At 35.7% G+C, this 17,603-nt stretch overlaps 2 protein-coding genes across 2 annotated transcripts; both read right to left on the reverse strand.

Annotated features, from left to right (window-relative positions):
• Nucleotides 1-7,814: 7,814 nt before the first annotated feature.
• On the reverse strand, nt 7,815-8,639 carry LOC141843115 (uncharacterized). Its single transcript, XM_074731147.1, has 3 exons — nt 8,468-8,639; nt 8,182-8,382; nt 7,815-8,060 (listed from the first exon to the last, which is right to left on the reverse strand). The coding sequence occupies exons 1-3, from the start codon at nt 8,576-8,578 to the stop codon at nt 8,025-8,027; spliced, it is 348 nt and encodes a 115-aa protein (XP_074587248.1). The 5' UTR covers nt 8,579-8,639; the 3' UTR covers nt 7,815-8,024.
• Nucleotides 8,640-9,136: 497 nt separating this feature from the next.
• LOC141843566 (plant intracellular Ras-group-related LRR protein 8) lies at nt 9,137-17,579 on the reverse strand. The gene is made up of 10 exons (XM_074731624.1): nt 17,398-17,579; nt 16,899-16,993; nt 16,402-16,566; nt 15,628-15,738; nt 15,370-15,470; nt 12,530-12,667; nt 10,990-11,038; nt 10,796-10,861; nt 9,654-9,773; nt 9,137-9,362 (listed from the first exon to the last, which is right to left on the reverse strand). Exons 1-10 carry the CDS (start codon nt 17,570-17,572, stop codon nt 9,240-9,242), a joined length of 1,143 nt encoding a protein of 380 aa, XP_074587725.1. The 5' UTR covers nt 17,573-17,579; the 3' UTR covers nt 9,137-9,239.
• Nucleotides 17,580-17,603: the final 24 nt, after the last annotated feature.

Here is a 17,603-nt window from a genome sequence, read left to right on the forward strand (position 1 = left end):
TAGTTTGCCCTAAACACCACAACAAAATGGTGTTTCAGAAAAAACAAATTGAACTATTCTAAATATGATTCGATGTATGTTGAAAGAGAAAAATATCCCAATAGAATTTTAGGAAAATGTTGTTTCTTAATTGAACAAGTTTCCCACTAAAAGAATTGGAAACATCAACCCAGAGGAAGCTTGGAGTTTACACAACCCAAGAGTGGATCATCTTCGTATTTTTGGGAGCGTAGCATTTGCAAAAGTACAAGAAGAGAAACGGACAAAACTTGAAGATAAAAGTCAGAAGTGTATTCTCTTGAGCTATTGTGAAAATGCTAGCGGGTACAAACTGTACAATTTCATAACTCAAAAAGCTCGTGGTATCAAGAGATAAGGAATTTGATGAAGAACAAACAGGGAATTGGAACAACAATAGTGACGACATGAAGCAAATCTCATTTGAAGAAGAGAAAGATAAGCAAAGAGAGAGTGAAGAAGTATCATCACCCCAACAAGTTGATACTCAGTCAGAAATTAATGATCCAAACAGTCTGATTGTGAAAAGGATTAAGAGCATTCAAGACATATATGACTCCAGCCGAGTGATTGATACTGACGTTGATTTTAACAACTTATGTCTATTTGCAAGATATAATCCTATAACTTATGAAGAAGCCACGAAAGATGCAAAATGAAGAAAAGCAATGGAAGAAAAGATTCATACTATAAAGAAAAATAATACATGAGAGCTTAATGCACTTCCTCAAAGACACAAAGCTATTAGAGTCAAATGGGTGTTCAAAATAAAGACAAATGCAAAAAGAGAAGTTGAAAGACACAAAGCAAGGTTAGTTGTTAAAAGATACAAGCAAAAGTACGGAATTGACTATGAAGTCTTTGCACCAGTAGCTGGCTTGAAACAGTAAGATTACTCATCTCTCTTTCAGCTCAAAAAAGATGGAAGATATATCAAATGGACGTAAAATCTACATTTTTAAATGAAAATCTTGAAGAAGAGGTCTATATTCCAAGGAACCACTGGGTTTTATCATCAAAGGGCAAGAAGAAAAGATATACAAATTACAAAAGGCTCTTTATGGGACCAAGCAAACTCCTAGAGCTTGCAGGGTAGAATTGATGAACACTTTATAAGGGGAAGGTTTCATAAAGTGCCCCTACGAACATTCTTTATACTAGAAGAATAATTCATATGGAGATATCATGCTAGTATGTCTTTATGTGGATGATTTAATTTTTACAAGTAATAATATCTCCATGATTAGAGAATTCAAGCAATCAATAAAGGAGTTTGAGACGACAGATTTAGGATTGATAAGATACTTCCTTAGCTTTGAAGTACAACAAAAAGAAGCGGGAATTATTGTATCACAAGAAAAATATGTCACAGGGATTCTAAAGAAATTCTCAATGGAAGATTGTCATGCTACGAATACGCACATTGAGTATAGCATCAGAATGACTAAAGACGGAGAAGGCAAACCTGTGAATCCGACTTATTATAAGAGTCTTGTGCGCTGCCTCAGATACTTGACATGTACAAGACTTGATATACTATTTGGAGTTGGTTTGATAAGTAGGTATATGAAAACTCCAAAAACTTCTCACTTATATGTAGTTAACAGAATTCTTAGATATATAAAAGGGGCAATTGATTATAGACTTCTCTATTCATCAACGAAAGACATGAAATTTTTTGGTTTCAGTGATAGCGATTGGGCTGGAAGTTATGATGATCGCAAGAGCACTACTGGATACGTGTTCTATCTTGGTAATGTTGTTTTCACTTGGTCTTCAAAGAAACAATCAATTGTTGCTCTATCCACTTGTGAAGCGGAGTATATTGCTACAGCCTTTTGTGTTTGTCATGCTATTTGGCTAAAGAGATTACTTTAAGATCTTAGATTGCAACAAGAAGCTACAACTAAGATCTATATGTAAGATACGAGAAATTTTAGGATTAATTATAACCCTAATTGGTTAACAAGGATTTATGGGGTTAATTGTTAGGTCTAATAATTATCATTAAAGGTTAGATATTTATTGGATTGAGTTTTATATGGGTTTAATGATTAAATCCATTTAACCAACTCAATTAAACCAGCCTAATTAATAACCTAATTAGGAGCCCTAAAGCCCAATTTAACAGCCCAATTAAAGAAGCTCATAAGTCCAATTAAAGTCAAATTGATAGCCCAATTTGATATAGGTTAGTGGATCTGGGTTAAACCCGTTAACTCGATTGGGAATCCATTTTAAAGTCGATCGCAATTCCTTCCACCTAAGCTCGCAACTTCCCTCCTCTGCCCGAGCTTGCAATCTCCTCTCCTTCCTTCTCCCGATCGACGGATGCACTCGCTCGAAGCCGGAGTAGACATCGAGGTGTTTGTTGGCGACCACGAGCTCCGGCTGGTGGAGTAAACGTTCTTCGAGGGGGGGGGTGGATTCGATTTGTTCAGGTCGCGTGACGTGAACAGAGGAGGATCGAATTTGAGGGAAACGATCGGTAAGTCTGATTTCTAGTGTGTGGTATTCGTTGAGTGGATTGCGTTGGGATTTCTGAATGGCTTGAGTTCGCAGATTGTTGGATCTGGTCGGTGAGGACGGCGGCGATCGGCGCGGATAGGGAAGATCAGGCCTGAAGGATACTTCCGGTAAGAGCTGAGATATATGTTGGTTATATTGGAGTTGTTTGGTTTTCTTCGGATCTCTGATTCAATTGAGCTCTCAGCTTGATAGGAGATCAATTGGTGGGTTTCGACCGCGAGGGAAGAGGAGGTGGAGCTAAGGAATCAGATTGGATTAGGGCAGAGCTGGTCTAGGGCACAATTCTGAGGTGAGTTTAGGGCTGGAATTGGTTCTTGATGTTAAGTTTTCTTCAATGTTGTAGGATTTGTTTAAGATTATTTCGGATTTGGGTTTCTTGCTAGTTTTTGCCGGTTACTATTCAATCGGGATTTCTTAGTTGTAGATGGATCAATTCCGTGGATTCTTGATTCTGTTGAGAGGTGTCTTTGGATCTGTTGAAGTAGGTTTAGTTACTGTTCGATTGAGTGTTCTTGGTTTCTTGGATCGATCGGTTCTTGCCCTATAGAATTGATTAGAACCGGTTAAGATTGGAATTGTTCTATTGGATTTTTGACTGATTGGGATCTATTCCAATCGGTTGAGCTAGGGTTAATCCAATTGGGACTAGTATGTAGAACTTTGTTTAGGGATGATGTTCTATTGGTTTCTGTTGGGTCTCTATGGAATTGAGATCGAGATTTCTTGGGTTTCTTGTTGAATCTGTTCTTGATCAGTAATTAGGTTAGGTTAAATCCGATTAAAGCTAAGTATGGATTTAGCTAAATTGGATTTAAATGATAAGTTGTGTTAATTGGATTCAAGTGATTAAGTGAGTTGTTGTGGGTCAGGTTGAGTTAGATCTGGTCGGAGTTTGTAAGTGAAATTAACTCGTGTTGATTTAGCATGAGTTAATTGGATGGGTTGGATCTGATTAAGTTGGATTGGGTTGAGGTTAATGGTTAAGTAGGATTTTACTTTGTTGCAAGATATAAATATATAATTGTAATTAGTGAGTGTTGTTTGTTTTAAATGGCAGGACTTTGATTTGTTGATCCTGCTGTATACGGAGTTTTGTATTGGGGGGTTCTTCTATCGACGTTCGTCACATCAGGTGGGTACTCCTGTACTTGGTCGATACAGGACTTATTCGTAAGTGCATGACTTATTATCTGTTGTTACTTATCTTGTTGTTATCCTTGCTACACATATCAGTTATCTTGTTGTTATCCATATTACACTCGTTGCTTGATACTTACTGTTGACCTTGATATGATCTCATTGCCATTAATACAGTCTTATTTTCTTATTTGTTGATCTATGATGGCTTGTTCTGGTGGATGTTGAGTATATCATGGTAGATATAGTGATTACTTGTTGAGTTGCGCATCATAACATCTACATGCTAGTAGTAGGTGTTGTTGATTGTTGTTGTTCGCTCTCACTAGACCATTGTTGATAGTGGTACAGGAGTGAGAGCATTATAGTACTGTGTGGGTGCGACCAGGACTAGCTAGATAGCTCTCCTGGGATACTACCCCGGCCCTCCCCTTCACTTGTAGTTGGTCTATTGTTGGAGCGGATGTTTCTTGTTGTACGCCCCAGTTCATTGTGTGGGTGTCTAGGGATGTTGAGTGCAAAGAGTGACCAGGCAGTTATATAGCTCCCCTACGATATTTTTTCGATCCTCACTCACAAGTAGTGGTTTGTTGTTGGAGTGTATGCAGTTGTCCTGTCATATGCCCCAATTCATTATGTGGGCGTCTGGAGGTGGCGAGTACAGATAGTGATTATGCATGTTGCCTGTGATGTGTGTTGCATATGTGCATGTATTGTTGGTAGGTTATTTTGCTGCAATTGTTGATAGTTGTTTTACAACATCTTTGCATGTGGTTGTTGCATTTGTTTGATATATGATTGTTGCATTGTATGATATTACATGCACTGATGACATTTGCATGATTCCTATTGCCTATTATGTAGTATTGGCCTTTTCATTATGTATCATTTGGAGAGACTGTATATCCTTTGATATCTTGTTATACATATATGTTGTGCACTTCCATTCTAGTACCCACTGAGTATTGTATACTCACTACCCAGACCTTGGGATTTTCCTTTCTTTCTCCCCAGGTAGTAGATAGGATTATACTTTGGAGCTTGGAGTTCTGTCAGGCTGCCCCCATCTCACAGCAGGAGAAGTATCAGTTTGGGTTTACCTCGTATGATTTTCGGGTTGTATTTGGATATATGATTTTTGGTGTGTATTTGGATCTGTGATTGTCGTTTGTGGACTCGTAGAGTTTTTGTGCATATATGTGGTTTGGATTTATGTTTGCACTTGTGTAGTTTTGGATTGTGTTTTCAATATGTGGTTTATGGAGATTTGTATTCGTATATGTGGTTTTCGTTGTTTGTTTCCGCTGGAGCAGTTTTTCTTTTATCATAGACTTGTGTAGTTGTCGTTTGATTTTGGTTGTGATGCATATTAATCCGTTTTGGTATTTTCGTTGTTACGTAACTGATGTGTTGTTGGTGATCCTATCTTGTTGGTATGAGTATGTGGATTGTTTTGTTGTTTTGGTTGTTATAGTTGATGCATATGCTGTATATGTGGTTTGTGGCCGTGTGGGCCTTAATTCATATTGTTTAGTAGTTTTAGTATCTACTTTGTGTTGTTGAGCGGTCGTGTGAGCCTTGTATTAAATTGTATTCAGGAAGTTGAATTCTTACAGGGGAGATGTTGCCGAAATTTTTCGGACAGCCGTCTCTCGGGACGTGACACTATGTGGACAACAAATCAACAATTGCCTTAGCCAAAAACCCAGTTCATCATAAATGATCCAAGCATATCGATACTCGCTTTCATTTCATAAGGGAGTATATGAAGTCAAAAGAAATAGAATTGCTCCATGTGAAGTCAAATGATCAAGTAGCTGATATATTTATTCTAAAAGCGGAAGATTTTCAATACTTAAGGAATTTATTGGGAGTTCAAGGAAGAACAAGTTTAAAAGGGGTAGATGTTGGCATGTAAACTTATTCCAAAGCCAAAGCCAAAGACAAGTTTACTTCTTCAACCAAGCAAGAAAGTAGTCAAAATCAACTTGATTTCATGTGACTCTTCATCAACTAGGCAAAGTTCAATTATCTTACTAAGTTCAATGAAACTCTTTATGACAAAGTCATTTGTATAGAAAAGAACAAAATCTATTTGTCTTGTGTTTAATGATGTGATGTATTAATTATGGAAGGATGTAGAAACATGAGTCTAAGTGTATAAATAGGGACTTTGTATGATGATCAACAAGCACAATAAGAAAGTCTCTCTTTCATTCTCTCTTCATACTTTCTCACAAAAGGCTCTCTTACATTCTTGTTTCCTCATCCTAGATCCACCAAATTCCAACAATGAAGGGAGAGAAATTTTTCCTAATTTCAATGCTATTAGATCTGGTTAATTTATCATGGCAATCATAATCAAATCATGTTTATCCAAACTAGTTAACATCATCTACCAAATTTAGAGGTGCCAAAAATTGACCCGGCCCGCCGACCCAACCCGACGCAACTTGAAAAAACTCAAGTTACGGTTGAGGGTTTTCAGATTCGGGTCGGATTGGGGGTTTTGGATTGGATTAAATTCGGGTCGAATTTGGATTGACCCAGGTTCACCTAGATTTAAGGGTTAGGGGATTTTTTGAGGGTTAAATCAAATTTTATTTTAAAAATTAAAATATTTTATGTAATATTAGTATGATAATGATAAAATATTGAAATAAAAATAAAGAATTATTAGAAAAAATAATTAAAAATTCAGGATTTTCGAGTTGGTCAGGCTATACAAGCTCGGGTTCGGATTTAAGGTTTTGGGTTGAATTCAGATTCGAGTCGGATTGGGATCGGATTCGGATTGAAATTTTTTAATAATATTTTATTTCAATCTGATCCAAACCCATCCGAATTGACACTCCTAACCAAATTCTTCCATTGAACTTAATTTATACAAAATTATCACTAGTAATATTCAAATCATGATAATAGAAAGAATATCGGTAGGATAAATGTAAAAAGAATTAAAGGTACTGTGGATGAGGTTTAAGTTCCTGTTGTGTTGTTTGCTTGAAGGGATGAAAATCATTTAAGTGCTCCTTTGTTACTTGGAAGACTAAAAGGATAGAAATTTAACTAAGCTAAAATAAAATCAATGCCCATAGGATGATGTAATTAAATGTACAATCAAGGGTGGGAGTGATGTCATCAGAGAGGATGAAAAATATATAGAAGTAGGTGTTTGCGATGGCTAAGATGAGAAAATGATTTTTGTACACAATCTATATTTTTCAGAAGAGAATGACAATTAAATCATTGAACACCTTCAAAACATTTCCTACTTCTATTGACACCCAATTTGATTGAAAACAAAAATTAGTTGAAATTTGGGCTATTTCCCATCTTACTTTTCCATCCTTAGGGCTTGTTACATCAGTAGAAAGTAAGACGGACGGGAAAGAGTACATAGAAAATAATGTAATTTTCCTTTTTTGTTGTTTACCTAGAAGGAAAGACTTAAAAGACTAGGAAATGGAATCAAATAATTTATTTAAATATAAATTATTAAAACAATTAATAAAATACATATTCCTATTACTAGTAATTTCCTTACTGTCACTGATTAGTGAAATTCCAGTTTGAAGGAAGGAAATATAAACTTGGGAAAACATATAAGAAAATGGAAAGAAGAAATGGGAAAGAGAAGAAGAAGAAAGGGGGGAATTGGAAGGTGGTTCCAAAATATTTTTAGAAGATAAGTGGAGCAGATAAACAATTCATGGAAGATCTGCAATTTTATCCTTGCATTGTTTCTTCTTGCTTGCCCAGTTTGGGCAGATCTATTTTGGCGGAAAGCCTGAGAGATCCTTCTCTTTTTTTATTATTTTTGCTTTGCATATCCTCCCAAGTAAATGTAATGTTACGAGCTCCAAAGAAAATTGCAATCCAAACAAAGTGTTTTAAATGTTAGGATATAGTACACTCCTAACTTGTCTACCAAATTGAAAAGTTCAAAGAATCTAGTATCACCAACTTCCATTTGCATATATTTTGGACGCGCTTCAAAAAAAAGAAGCTTATTTCTTAATTTTGATTTGCAATGAAATCTATTCTTGCAAGTTTACATTTCATCAGTTCTCAACCAACAAGGAAACTAGGTTATACTTCATGTAATTGCAATAGATTCAGCGTAAAGAAAAACAACAAAATAAAAGCTATTTAGAGAACATTAAGGGCATATCCATCGATTACCATAATGCAAAACAGTAAACAGAGTGTAGATCTCTTGAAATGATGGAAAACCATAGACAAAAGTCTCAGAAACAGATCAAATTATCATGTTCAGTAGAAACTAGCATTTTATACCACCCAACTTTGACGATCTAGGGAATCAAGCCACCCAAACCCTAGAAAGTGGATCCATTCCACCCAAAGTTCGAACCCTGCAACATACAACGGGAGAAACCATCAATATCATCCAGTAAAGTAATAAGGTGAGATGTACATCAATCAAGAAAGCCCCTAATCTGGCTGGCGACGGGTGAGAAGGAAGAAATCATCCACCTTGGTGTCATAAAACTTGAGGAAGAAGCGGGATTTGGGGACGGACAGCTTGGTCTCGAGGATTTCCGAGATGGCGGAGCTCAGTTTCTTGTTGGTATCGGGATTGAGGCCGCCGATGGAAACCAGCTCGCCGTACGCCGCAGGCTGCTCGCTGCCAGCGAAGGAAATCGGCACCGACCCCTTAAGCACCACCATCACATACTGCCGATAAAAAAAAGTGAGCATTTCGGTCCAAATCTTGGTAAAAAGATAATAACGCGAAGTGATGAGGGGAAGAAGAGCGGACGGCTTCTGGCTTTCCGATGATCCTGGCGACAGTCTTGCTGGCCTCGGAGAGGATGGCAGAGGTGTCGACGCCGTCGAGGGAGGCGTTGGTAGAGAGATTGAGGCACGGCATTCTTCTCTGGTTTCCTCTTCCTCTGCGCTTCCAAGGGTCAACAGTTCGTGGAGGAGAGAAGCTCGGATAATGGTGTGCGACTGGATGAGGGCACGCTGACTATAATAGCTGTGGATCCACAGATGGGCCGGCCTGGCACGATTAGCGGCCCAAACGGGTCACCGTCAACGATAACTTACAGACTTCGATTTCTGTTTGAGTTGGGAAAAAAAATAATTTGCAAGATATATTGCTTTTCTCTTCTGTATTTATTTTGGAAATTCGATGGGAAAAAGAGGAAAATAAAATAATTTTATGTAAATAATGAAAAGAAAAAAGTGAACCATAGCATATTACTTACTGTTCCTTTCATCTTATTTATCTGAATGCAATCGGCAAAGGAAAAAAGAACGCTATCTTTCTTATGTAGATGTTAGACTTTCATTTCTTTTCAATTTGACTCGATTTATGACGAAAATTGAAAATAACAGAAGGGCAATGTTTCATTTCTATCAAATTTTTACTTAATTTATGATGAAAACACAATAGAAGAATCGAACGAAGTCAAATATCCACTGATACAAACTGAATACGTTGCTAGAAATCAAACAGAAACAACGTCAACATACATAAACGTCACATATTTATGAAGTTACGTATTATTAATGGAAACAAAGGAAATCTATCTGTGGATTTGATCATCGTCAGCACCCTCGTCAAACACTCCTGAAGACCCCACGCGGAAATCGAGTTGTTTCTGATGCTTTGCACGCCGGCGTTCATCGAAATCTTTCCATCCTTCAATCTGGTGAATATTTGAGCTTAGACAAAAGTGACAAAAAAAAAAAGAACCATATAATATTAATAGTAGCGTGTTCATTGTTCGATACAATTAAAGTCAAAATTATCTGAAATCTAGATTTGGGAATGTCCATGAGAAAAGTTTAACAAAAAGTAAAAAATAATGAACCAGAAATGAACAAATAAGCAGCTTACCCTTTCATTCTACTCTACCTGAACACAAAATGAACACATAAAGAGAATGGTTCATACTTTGACAAGACTGAATTGCCGGAAATAGAAAAGTTACAAGTACCTGGCGAAGAGAATCGTTGGTAATTTGAGTGCCATGTAGGTCCAGCGTTGACAGCTGAGTACACATTTTAAACAATGCTGGAGGGAGGGATTTAAGTCCATTGTTTCTAAGAATCAGGACCTGCAACATAAGCTGAGTATTTCAGCATGTTATATACACAACAATTATCGTGATCTATGAGAACACAAGAGAAGAGTAGGATAAACACTAACTTAGGTCACACACTAAATTTTATCAACTTACACATTGTATCCACTATGTCATGCTACATGAATGTATCTGAGCATTTGGCATATTTGTAAAGTTACACAATCGCTTAGCAGAAGTTTGAAGGATCCTGAGATTCCTTAGTGGGATAATCTCAGCAAATGCATAAGCTAAGAATGTTTTGTAGAATAAGTTAAAAACATGCTAACAACATGAAACAAAATGCTACATGCCTATTGAACGACTCAAGCATAGGAGTTAAAGAATGGGCCATGGCAAGTGGCAACAATATTTTTACTAGAAAAGAGGAAACCAAGTGTAAATTTTGACAGAATTTCTTCCTAATTATCCATTTATCTTCTGGGATTGAACAAAGCAATAATTCTGTACTCTCTATTTTGCATAACCCTAATTTCATTCAGCCTTTGTCTCATTATTTTAATTTACACTTGAGACTGACAATTTCACATATTTACGAGAAGTCTTATTGATGACAAAGGAGCAAGGCTGATTCTAAATCTTCTAGAAATATCTTGACCGTTAATGTGTGTCAGTCAGGTCAGTATCGCAACAGGTATCGTAAGAGAGTGAGATTTCAAATCTTTAACAGCTTAAATCACAAGGTCAAAAGAGTTTCATATTACTTAAGTTAAAGGTTGGATGCCAACTTCCATTTACTAGTGTACAGCGACTACAACTACAACCTACTGGAGAACATTATATACAGCAATTGCTTTTCTACAAGAATATATATTAATAGAAAAGATATAGAAAGCATTTATTAGAAGCAACGTTACTTTAATAACATATTAAAACAACTAAGCTAAAAATAAAATGTTTTATTCAAAGAGGTTTAATCTTTCGATATATGAAGCCTTGGAATGAGAATAATATTCTCGTGATCTTTATTAGTAAAAAATAAAGAAGATAATAACCTTTAAATCAAGCAAATTCCCAACAGTTTCTGGAAGATCAATTAGCAGATTACATGATAAATCAATCTGCAATAAAAATAAACAAATCAATCTTGTAAAACATGTTGAGCATGACCATAGTATGCGCTCTCTTTGCTAACACAAACTGTTTCAAGTCCTAGATATTCAATATAGTAACTGACGAGCACAATTACCTCAACAAGAGATTTGCAATTTCCTATAGTCAAAGGTATTGAACTCAGCCTGCCATCATGCAATCAGATGATTAAAAAGTTCTGAGATAATTCATTTATCTTCCATTAGTAATATAATATAAAAAATGGGTTTTTGTGAACAAACACATCTTTTTGACTAGATAATTACATATATGATAGACTTCCAAGTAGCACATGCAATCAAACTCGAGTTTTCAATAACATAATACTCAAGGGAAAGTGCACAGATTAGGTATCATGGCATTCAAGATAGTATTCAAATCTGAAACATTTTAGGAGGCTATGATACATGGAAAAGACCAAGGGAAGTGCCAAGATGGAGATTTGACAACCAGCGGAAAGCCCTGCTATGATACATGGACACTTGGCAAGCAGTAACTGGCTCTTAAAGATCAACAAGAAAATCCTGAAATATGATGCATGAGGAGTCCATTTCATATTCTTGCCGGGAAAAGGATGGGTCTAATTTTCACCATGCAGAATCTAGTAGCTTAACTGAACAAACATGGATTGCAGCTAATGGAAAATGATGCATTTACAAAAGCAAACAGTAACAAACAAACAATACATGCCAAAATATTGATTAAAGCTATATGGTACCTCTTCCTATATGGATTTAGAAGTCAATGTTTCTGTACCAATATAGCTACCATTTTGAAATCATCACCTCAAAAAGAAAGATTTTTTATCCTATACCTCTCTAAAAGAGGAATAGCAAAGGATGTAACTGAAGAATCATATGGAGTAAATTGGGTTTTAAGATCAGTTAATCATGAAGAACTATTTCTTTTTAACTAAAGCATTGACATAAATACACTTGACAGAACATATAAATAATCTGCTCATCTTTTCAGTGTTTTGAAAAGGCAAAGTCAGGAAAGATCATGTCCTACAAAGCAAGAAGAGAGTATGTACTTTTTCTAAGTAGTTTTTCACTCAATTCTGGTCTTTTGCCAAATAATTCAATCATGAACTGCCTTTAGAGGCATGTGGATAATAGTATTCTCCTAAAGAAAATGTAAGCTTATTTAGGTTAATACACAAAGAAATGGTGGTGCAAATTCACCTAGTCAGTTGGACGATTGCTATAGTAATATCAATTACAACTTTTTAAGTAGGTGACACTTGCTTCTATCATCTATGATTTCAAGAAACATGTGATGGGAGTTGGTTATCAAGATATTCCATTCAATAGGTCAGTTAAGGATATATAGAACTTGAGATGCTCCTGAATTATTGGAAAAATGGTTTTTCAGCATGATCAAGTGTTATTTTCACAAACTAATTGTCAACGGCAATTCCATCAGCTAATTAGTTTTTTGTTGAGCAAAAGAACTTAAAATTTGAATTTGTTACAATGTGTACCAAAATCAGCTCTCTCATCAACATGCACAAGATTGTTTATATTGAAAGTGATGTCACCAATCAGTTAAAACTTGATAAGTAATAGTTAAATCATATGATTCATTAAGTTGCAATTTTTCTAGGTAAGGTTAAGAAAAAAAAGTTTAAAGCATACCTATTATTGGCAACTTTCAGTATTTCAAGTTTATTCAATGATCCCAATTCATCTGGTAAACTTTTGATCTTGTTGTTTGAAAGATGGAGTTGGCAGAGAGAAGTTAACGTACCCACTTGAGATGGCAAAGTAGTTAAACTGCCAAAATATTTAACAAGAATATCAGTTATGTTAATTAACAGAAAAGTAAGCAAACTAACTTAGAATCATGAATCTCAAATGTTATATACAGGACAAATTATTGTTGAAAATAATCTACAAACAAAATTGTTGGTAGTCAACATAGTATATATTATACATAGTGAAAATAAATAAAAGATCCATTCAAGATTATTAAGCAAGTGAAAAATGAAGCAACAAAGACAAAGGAAAGAAACATCTGCAACCATTCAGGAATTCATAAGCCACATCATCATTGAGACAGCCAATCAAATAAATAAAAATCATTACTCAAGCATTTTATGCACACCAAATGACTATCAAGCATTCTAAAAACAGAATGATATCGATAATTTGCCATAATAAATGGATGTACCACGTGTGAGAAATTACCATTGAACAGTTTAAACATGTCATACCTAATCTTTTTACTGAATCAATTAGTCTTCAGGGGAAATGGAAGGAAACGAAGGAGAAAATTAAAGACAATTCAGTGGTTGCTGATCCAATTACTCAGCCAAGAATTCCAAGCAAAATTTTGAAGGTTATCTCTACCAATATATCTAAAAGAATTTGCGATTTGGATATTACATATGAGATATAACCTTGCATAGAAACTTCAATGGAAGAATAAGATCCATGTACCAATCTCAAGTAGTTGAGAATAATAATGCTTTTATTGTTGTTGTTGTCAAAAGATAGTGAACAGCTATTTGTGCCAAGAATTTACTAAAGCGAGTAAAGAAAAGGCCTAAGGTCAATTGTGATTTTCCAATTAAGGCAAAGCACTTTCAAAAGAAAGTCAATGTAAAAGTGTCACCAGGAATAGGGCTTATGCATATCCAAGTAGCTGGTAGGACAGTGTACAACCAAAATGTTACACACTTCCTGTTTGTAAATTGCAAATAAACTAAAATTGAGCATGTTCATCTCTTTCAGTGCTTTTAAGCTTCATTCATATAAAATAGTAGAAAAGACAGCCCGGTGCACGAACCTCCCTCCAATGCAGGGTGTATGTAGCCTTACTCTGCATTGCAAGAGGATGTTTTCGCGACTCGAAACCGTGACCTCCAAGTCACATGACAACAACTTTACCATTGTGTTAAGGCTCCCCTTCTCATATAGAATGGTATAATTAGAAAAAATATGTGTTGTACTTGTACCCAATATCTTAGGCAATTTATCTAGTGCAAGACAAAAGAATCTAGTAACTCCATTTCATTTCCATAGATAATTGTGGAAGCTTTCCCATCGGCTAATTTTATGCTTTAATTTCCAACGCACTTATTCCCCATCCAATAAGAGTATCATGAAGCCCTAATGCATAATTCTGAATATTAATGATATCATTCATGCTCCAAAAACATTTCACTCTTCTTAGGTAAGGTTCTCCAAAATAATAAGCTGCGACTCAATTTTCATCTTCCAAGAACTCAAAGAATAAGCATAGCATCTCACCACTCTCATTCATGGAAAGAAGCATACAAAAGGCAAAGAAGACCCTTCACTTGTTCGGGGGACTTCCAAGTTGTAGCTTGCTTCACCCATCATCTACAAGGTTAAACAAAATGTTAACATGGAAATGGAACTCCTAAATTCTAGGTTCATGTTGTTCACTTCACAACAGCAAATATTGCAGTAATTGGGTATTTCCATCCAAAATGTTCCTGTAAGATTACCCCACTCCGTAATTTGTTCCATATGAATTTGGCCTCAAATTAAAAACAGATGGTGCTAGCAAGGGTAACACATCAAAATACTAAGTTACTAGCACTGGAACACAAGTTGGTTCACTAGTTTGATAACATGTACCATGTCTGATTACGATAGTGTCTCAATCTAATCATACATCGCATGAAATGAAGATATGATTGTTCACCTCTTTTTTCTGGCTGTAACTATTTAAACTTTTAATATTGCTGCCTATTAAACTTAATGAGGACATCTGGATTAGATATTGGGATGTTCAAGAAGATTTGATGTCAAAAAACAGATACACGCAGATAGAAACTGACCAAATAAGAGAAATAACAATTGAGAGGTAGTTGGGAGCTTTCACATTGCCCATTAATCCATGTTTTTTGCAATGGAATTTCTTAGCAGGAAGTCAACACACTAATTTCTAGATTCATTTAATTATGAGATCAGCTATGCATACTTGTGAGTCTTCTAGTCCTCTTAAATATCATTTTCCAGCTTTTATTTCACTGTCATTTTGCAACTACCTATGGGATATTTGGACCAAAAGTTAGAACACTAATCAACTTAATGAAGACCCAAATTATATAATACCCTTTACTCTAGCTTCATTAGTAAAGGAACAAACTCCTTCGCAACAACTTCTTGTGGTGTGAACCTTGTGATAACCATATCCAATGTTTCCTCATCTATGTTTCTAAGGAAAATTTTGGTCTAGAAATGCTAAACACAAAAAATTGCAATAGAAATAATCATTGTCATTAGAAATATAGAGTGAACAACCTAATAAACACTATCTCAGTACAAAGTGTATTAATTAACTATTTCTACAAACTTCATTAATCTGGCAAGAGGACATATTAGATTCATATGAAAAAGAAAAAAATTATTAAGCAGCCTTCACACAAAATGCTGCATAAATCTGATTACAACATTATCCTTAGAATAGCAATAATACATCAAAGAATCCATCTGCTACATACCAGTTTTGGTTAATTGATAAAATAGTCAAAGACTTCAGAGATGATAGACCCTCCCAACTTATGCTGTCATCAGTTATATTATTTGCATTCAGCAACAACTTCTAAAGACATTGAAAGAAATTCCAAAATCAAAACTTGTTGTATCTGGAAGATACTATTTACTATAAGTGGCCTTTGAAATTCTAAAACATGGTCGTACAGCTAGTGAGGATAAAATACTTTAATCAACAGCCAAAAAATTGGTTAAAGGAGAATTACATTCAGTGACTGCAATAATCCAACTTTAGTTGGTACTTCATGAATAAAGTTGTTGCTGATGTCCAAAACTCTTACAGAAGATTCACAAGACCATACTTCTTCAGGCACTGCCTATCAATACATGAGAATATCATTCACAAGTAGAAGGAAGAAAAGCAGACTAGACAGTGTATATGTTAATGAATTTCTCAAGTAGAATGTTCGTTAACAATTGAATCCCATTAGACTAATTCGGATCAAATATAATCAAAATAGTCAGGTCTTATTTTAATTTGAAGTAATGCATGGAAAGCAGAAGTGATTAACTCGATCAAAAGTATTTTCAACTTTCAACGCTAAGGAATGTTTAGAAAAATAAATAATAATAATAACTGATGCAAAAAAAAATAAACACAAAAGCAACATCAGAACCAGTTGTCAGATGAAACCCCTCTAACACACAATGTGCAAGACCAGGTGATTCATTAGTATACATGCAAATATAAGTATCATATCAGAGTGATTTATAAAAATGGTCAAAATAAAACATTTGAAAATGATAGATTGACAGTTTAGCAACAAAGACAAAACTAGACAAAGGACAAGCTAAAAGTTAAGAAGAAAAGGTTCTATTTTTTAAGCTTCAAAAATTCTATAAAAAATTGTAAAATATGGGCATCTATTCCACCAAAAACAAGTAAAAATATCTTGCCTCCAATAGAAAAAACTTATACTGACATTAAGTGGTCATTTAAGACAACAGACGCTCATTTGCTGATTCACTCCCATTGGTACCTCTAAATGGCACTCCGATAAGGCTACAACACCAGTCAACTTCCATTTTTCAGGCCGACTTTTCTCAATAAATGTCTTTGTGTGACTAACTTGAGCTTTCTTAGCATCGAGAATCCTCCTTGAGTTAGCTGTTTGAGATGTAGAGTCTTTAGTTATGGGGCCATCCTGTTCGCAAGAAATTCTCAATAATTATTATACTAGTTAAAAGAAACTTAACAGTAAAGGATAGTGTCATACAAAGTGGATAGTGAACAAAGAAACAACCTGCAATTTTCTCCCAATTGTCTGAGAGATCAACTTTGCTACAATATTATCAGCACTTGGGTATATTTGCAATTGAACAGTATCTTAAAGTACTATAAATTATAGCATCTTAAAAACATGTGTTACAGGATTTCATGCACTGTCAATCAGCAGGCATGGCAATAGACAACTATATCTTATTGCAAGGTAAAGCAAACCAACAATAAACATAATCACAAAAGACAGGAAACTACCCCTTGATGAAGACCTTGAGACGCTATCAGCATGAGCTTCGAACCGTTGGTTACTGGAACTGACTTCAAGCTCACTTTATCTGTAAGAACTCTCCCTGCCATAAATAAAGTTCAGCAATCTCACGTTTCGATATCCACAACAATATACATAGCAATGCTGCAAAACTTGTAGTTTATTTAAACTCTAACTAAAGCATAATCTCAATCGCATGTGCAGGTAATAGGAGCGCTCGGTTAACTAGCTTTTCGCTGCCTAAATCAGCTAATCAAAAACATAAAAGTCCAGAATCAGTCCAATACATCATTACAATCACCAGCTCACCAATTTACAAATATTTACACATTACAGACATCAAGTTGAATTAGCTAGAGATCATACCTGGAACCGCATTATAGATCCTTGGATAAACAAACAGTTTGAAATTACGCAAGTTCAAAGCAATATCGCCTACGGAGTTGGCCTCTAATTGGATGGAAAAGAGAGGAAGGAGGGACGCACCTTTGAAAATGAGGGTTTGACCACGAGGGAGGACGTTGGTGAGCGGCTGGAGAAGGGATTTCAGTTCATCAACGGTAGCGTCCTCCGGTAGGGAGACGGGAAGCGTCCGCCCGGTGAACTTGACGTGGACGGTCATGGTTGAGGAACCGCCGTCGACATCCTTCGACGCCTCCATGCTCGATTGCCCTATCTCTCTCCGGTCAGAA

Source organism: Curcuma longa, chromosome 12 (genome assembly GCF_044706935.1).
Source record: "Curcuma longa cultivar G26 ecotype Majalengka, Jawa Barat chromosome 12, ITB_CL_G26_1.1, whole genome shotgun sequence".
In the NCBI taxonomy this organism is placed as follows: domain Eukaryota; kingdom Viridiplantae; phylum Streptophyta; class Magnoliopsida; order Zingiberales; family Zingiberaceae; genus Curcuma; species Curcuma longa.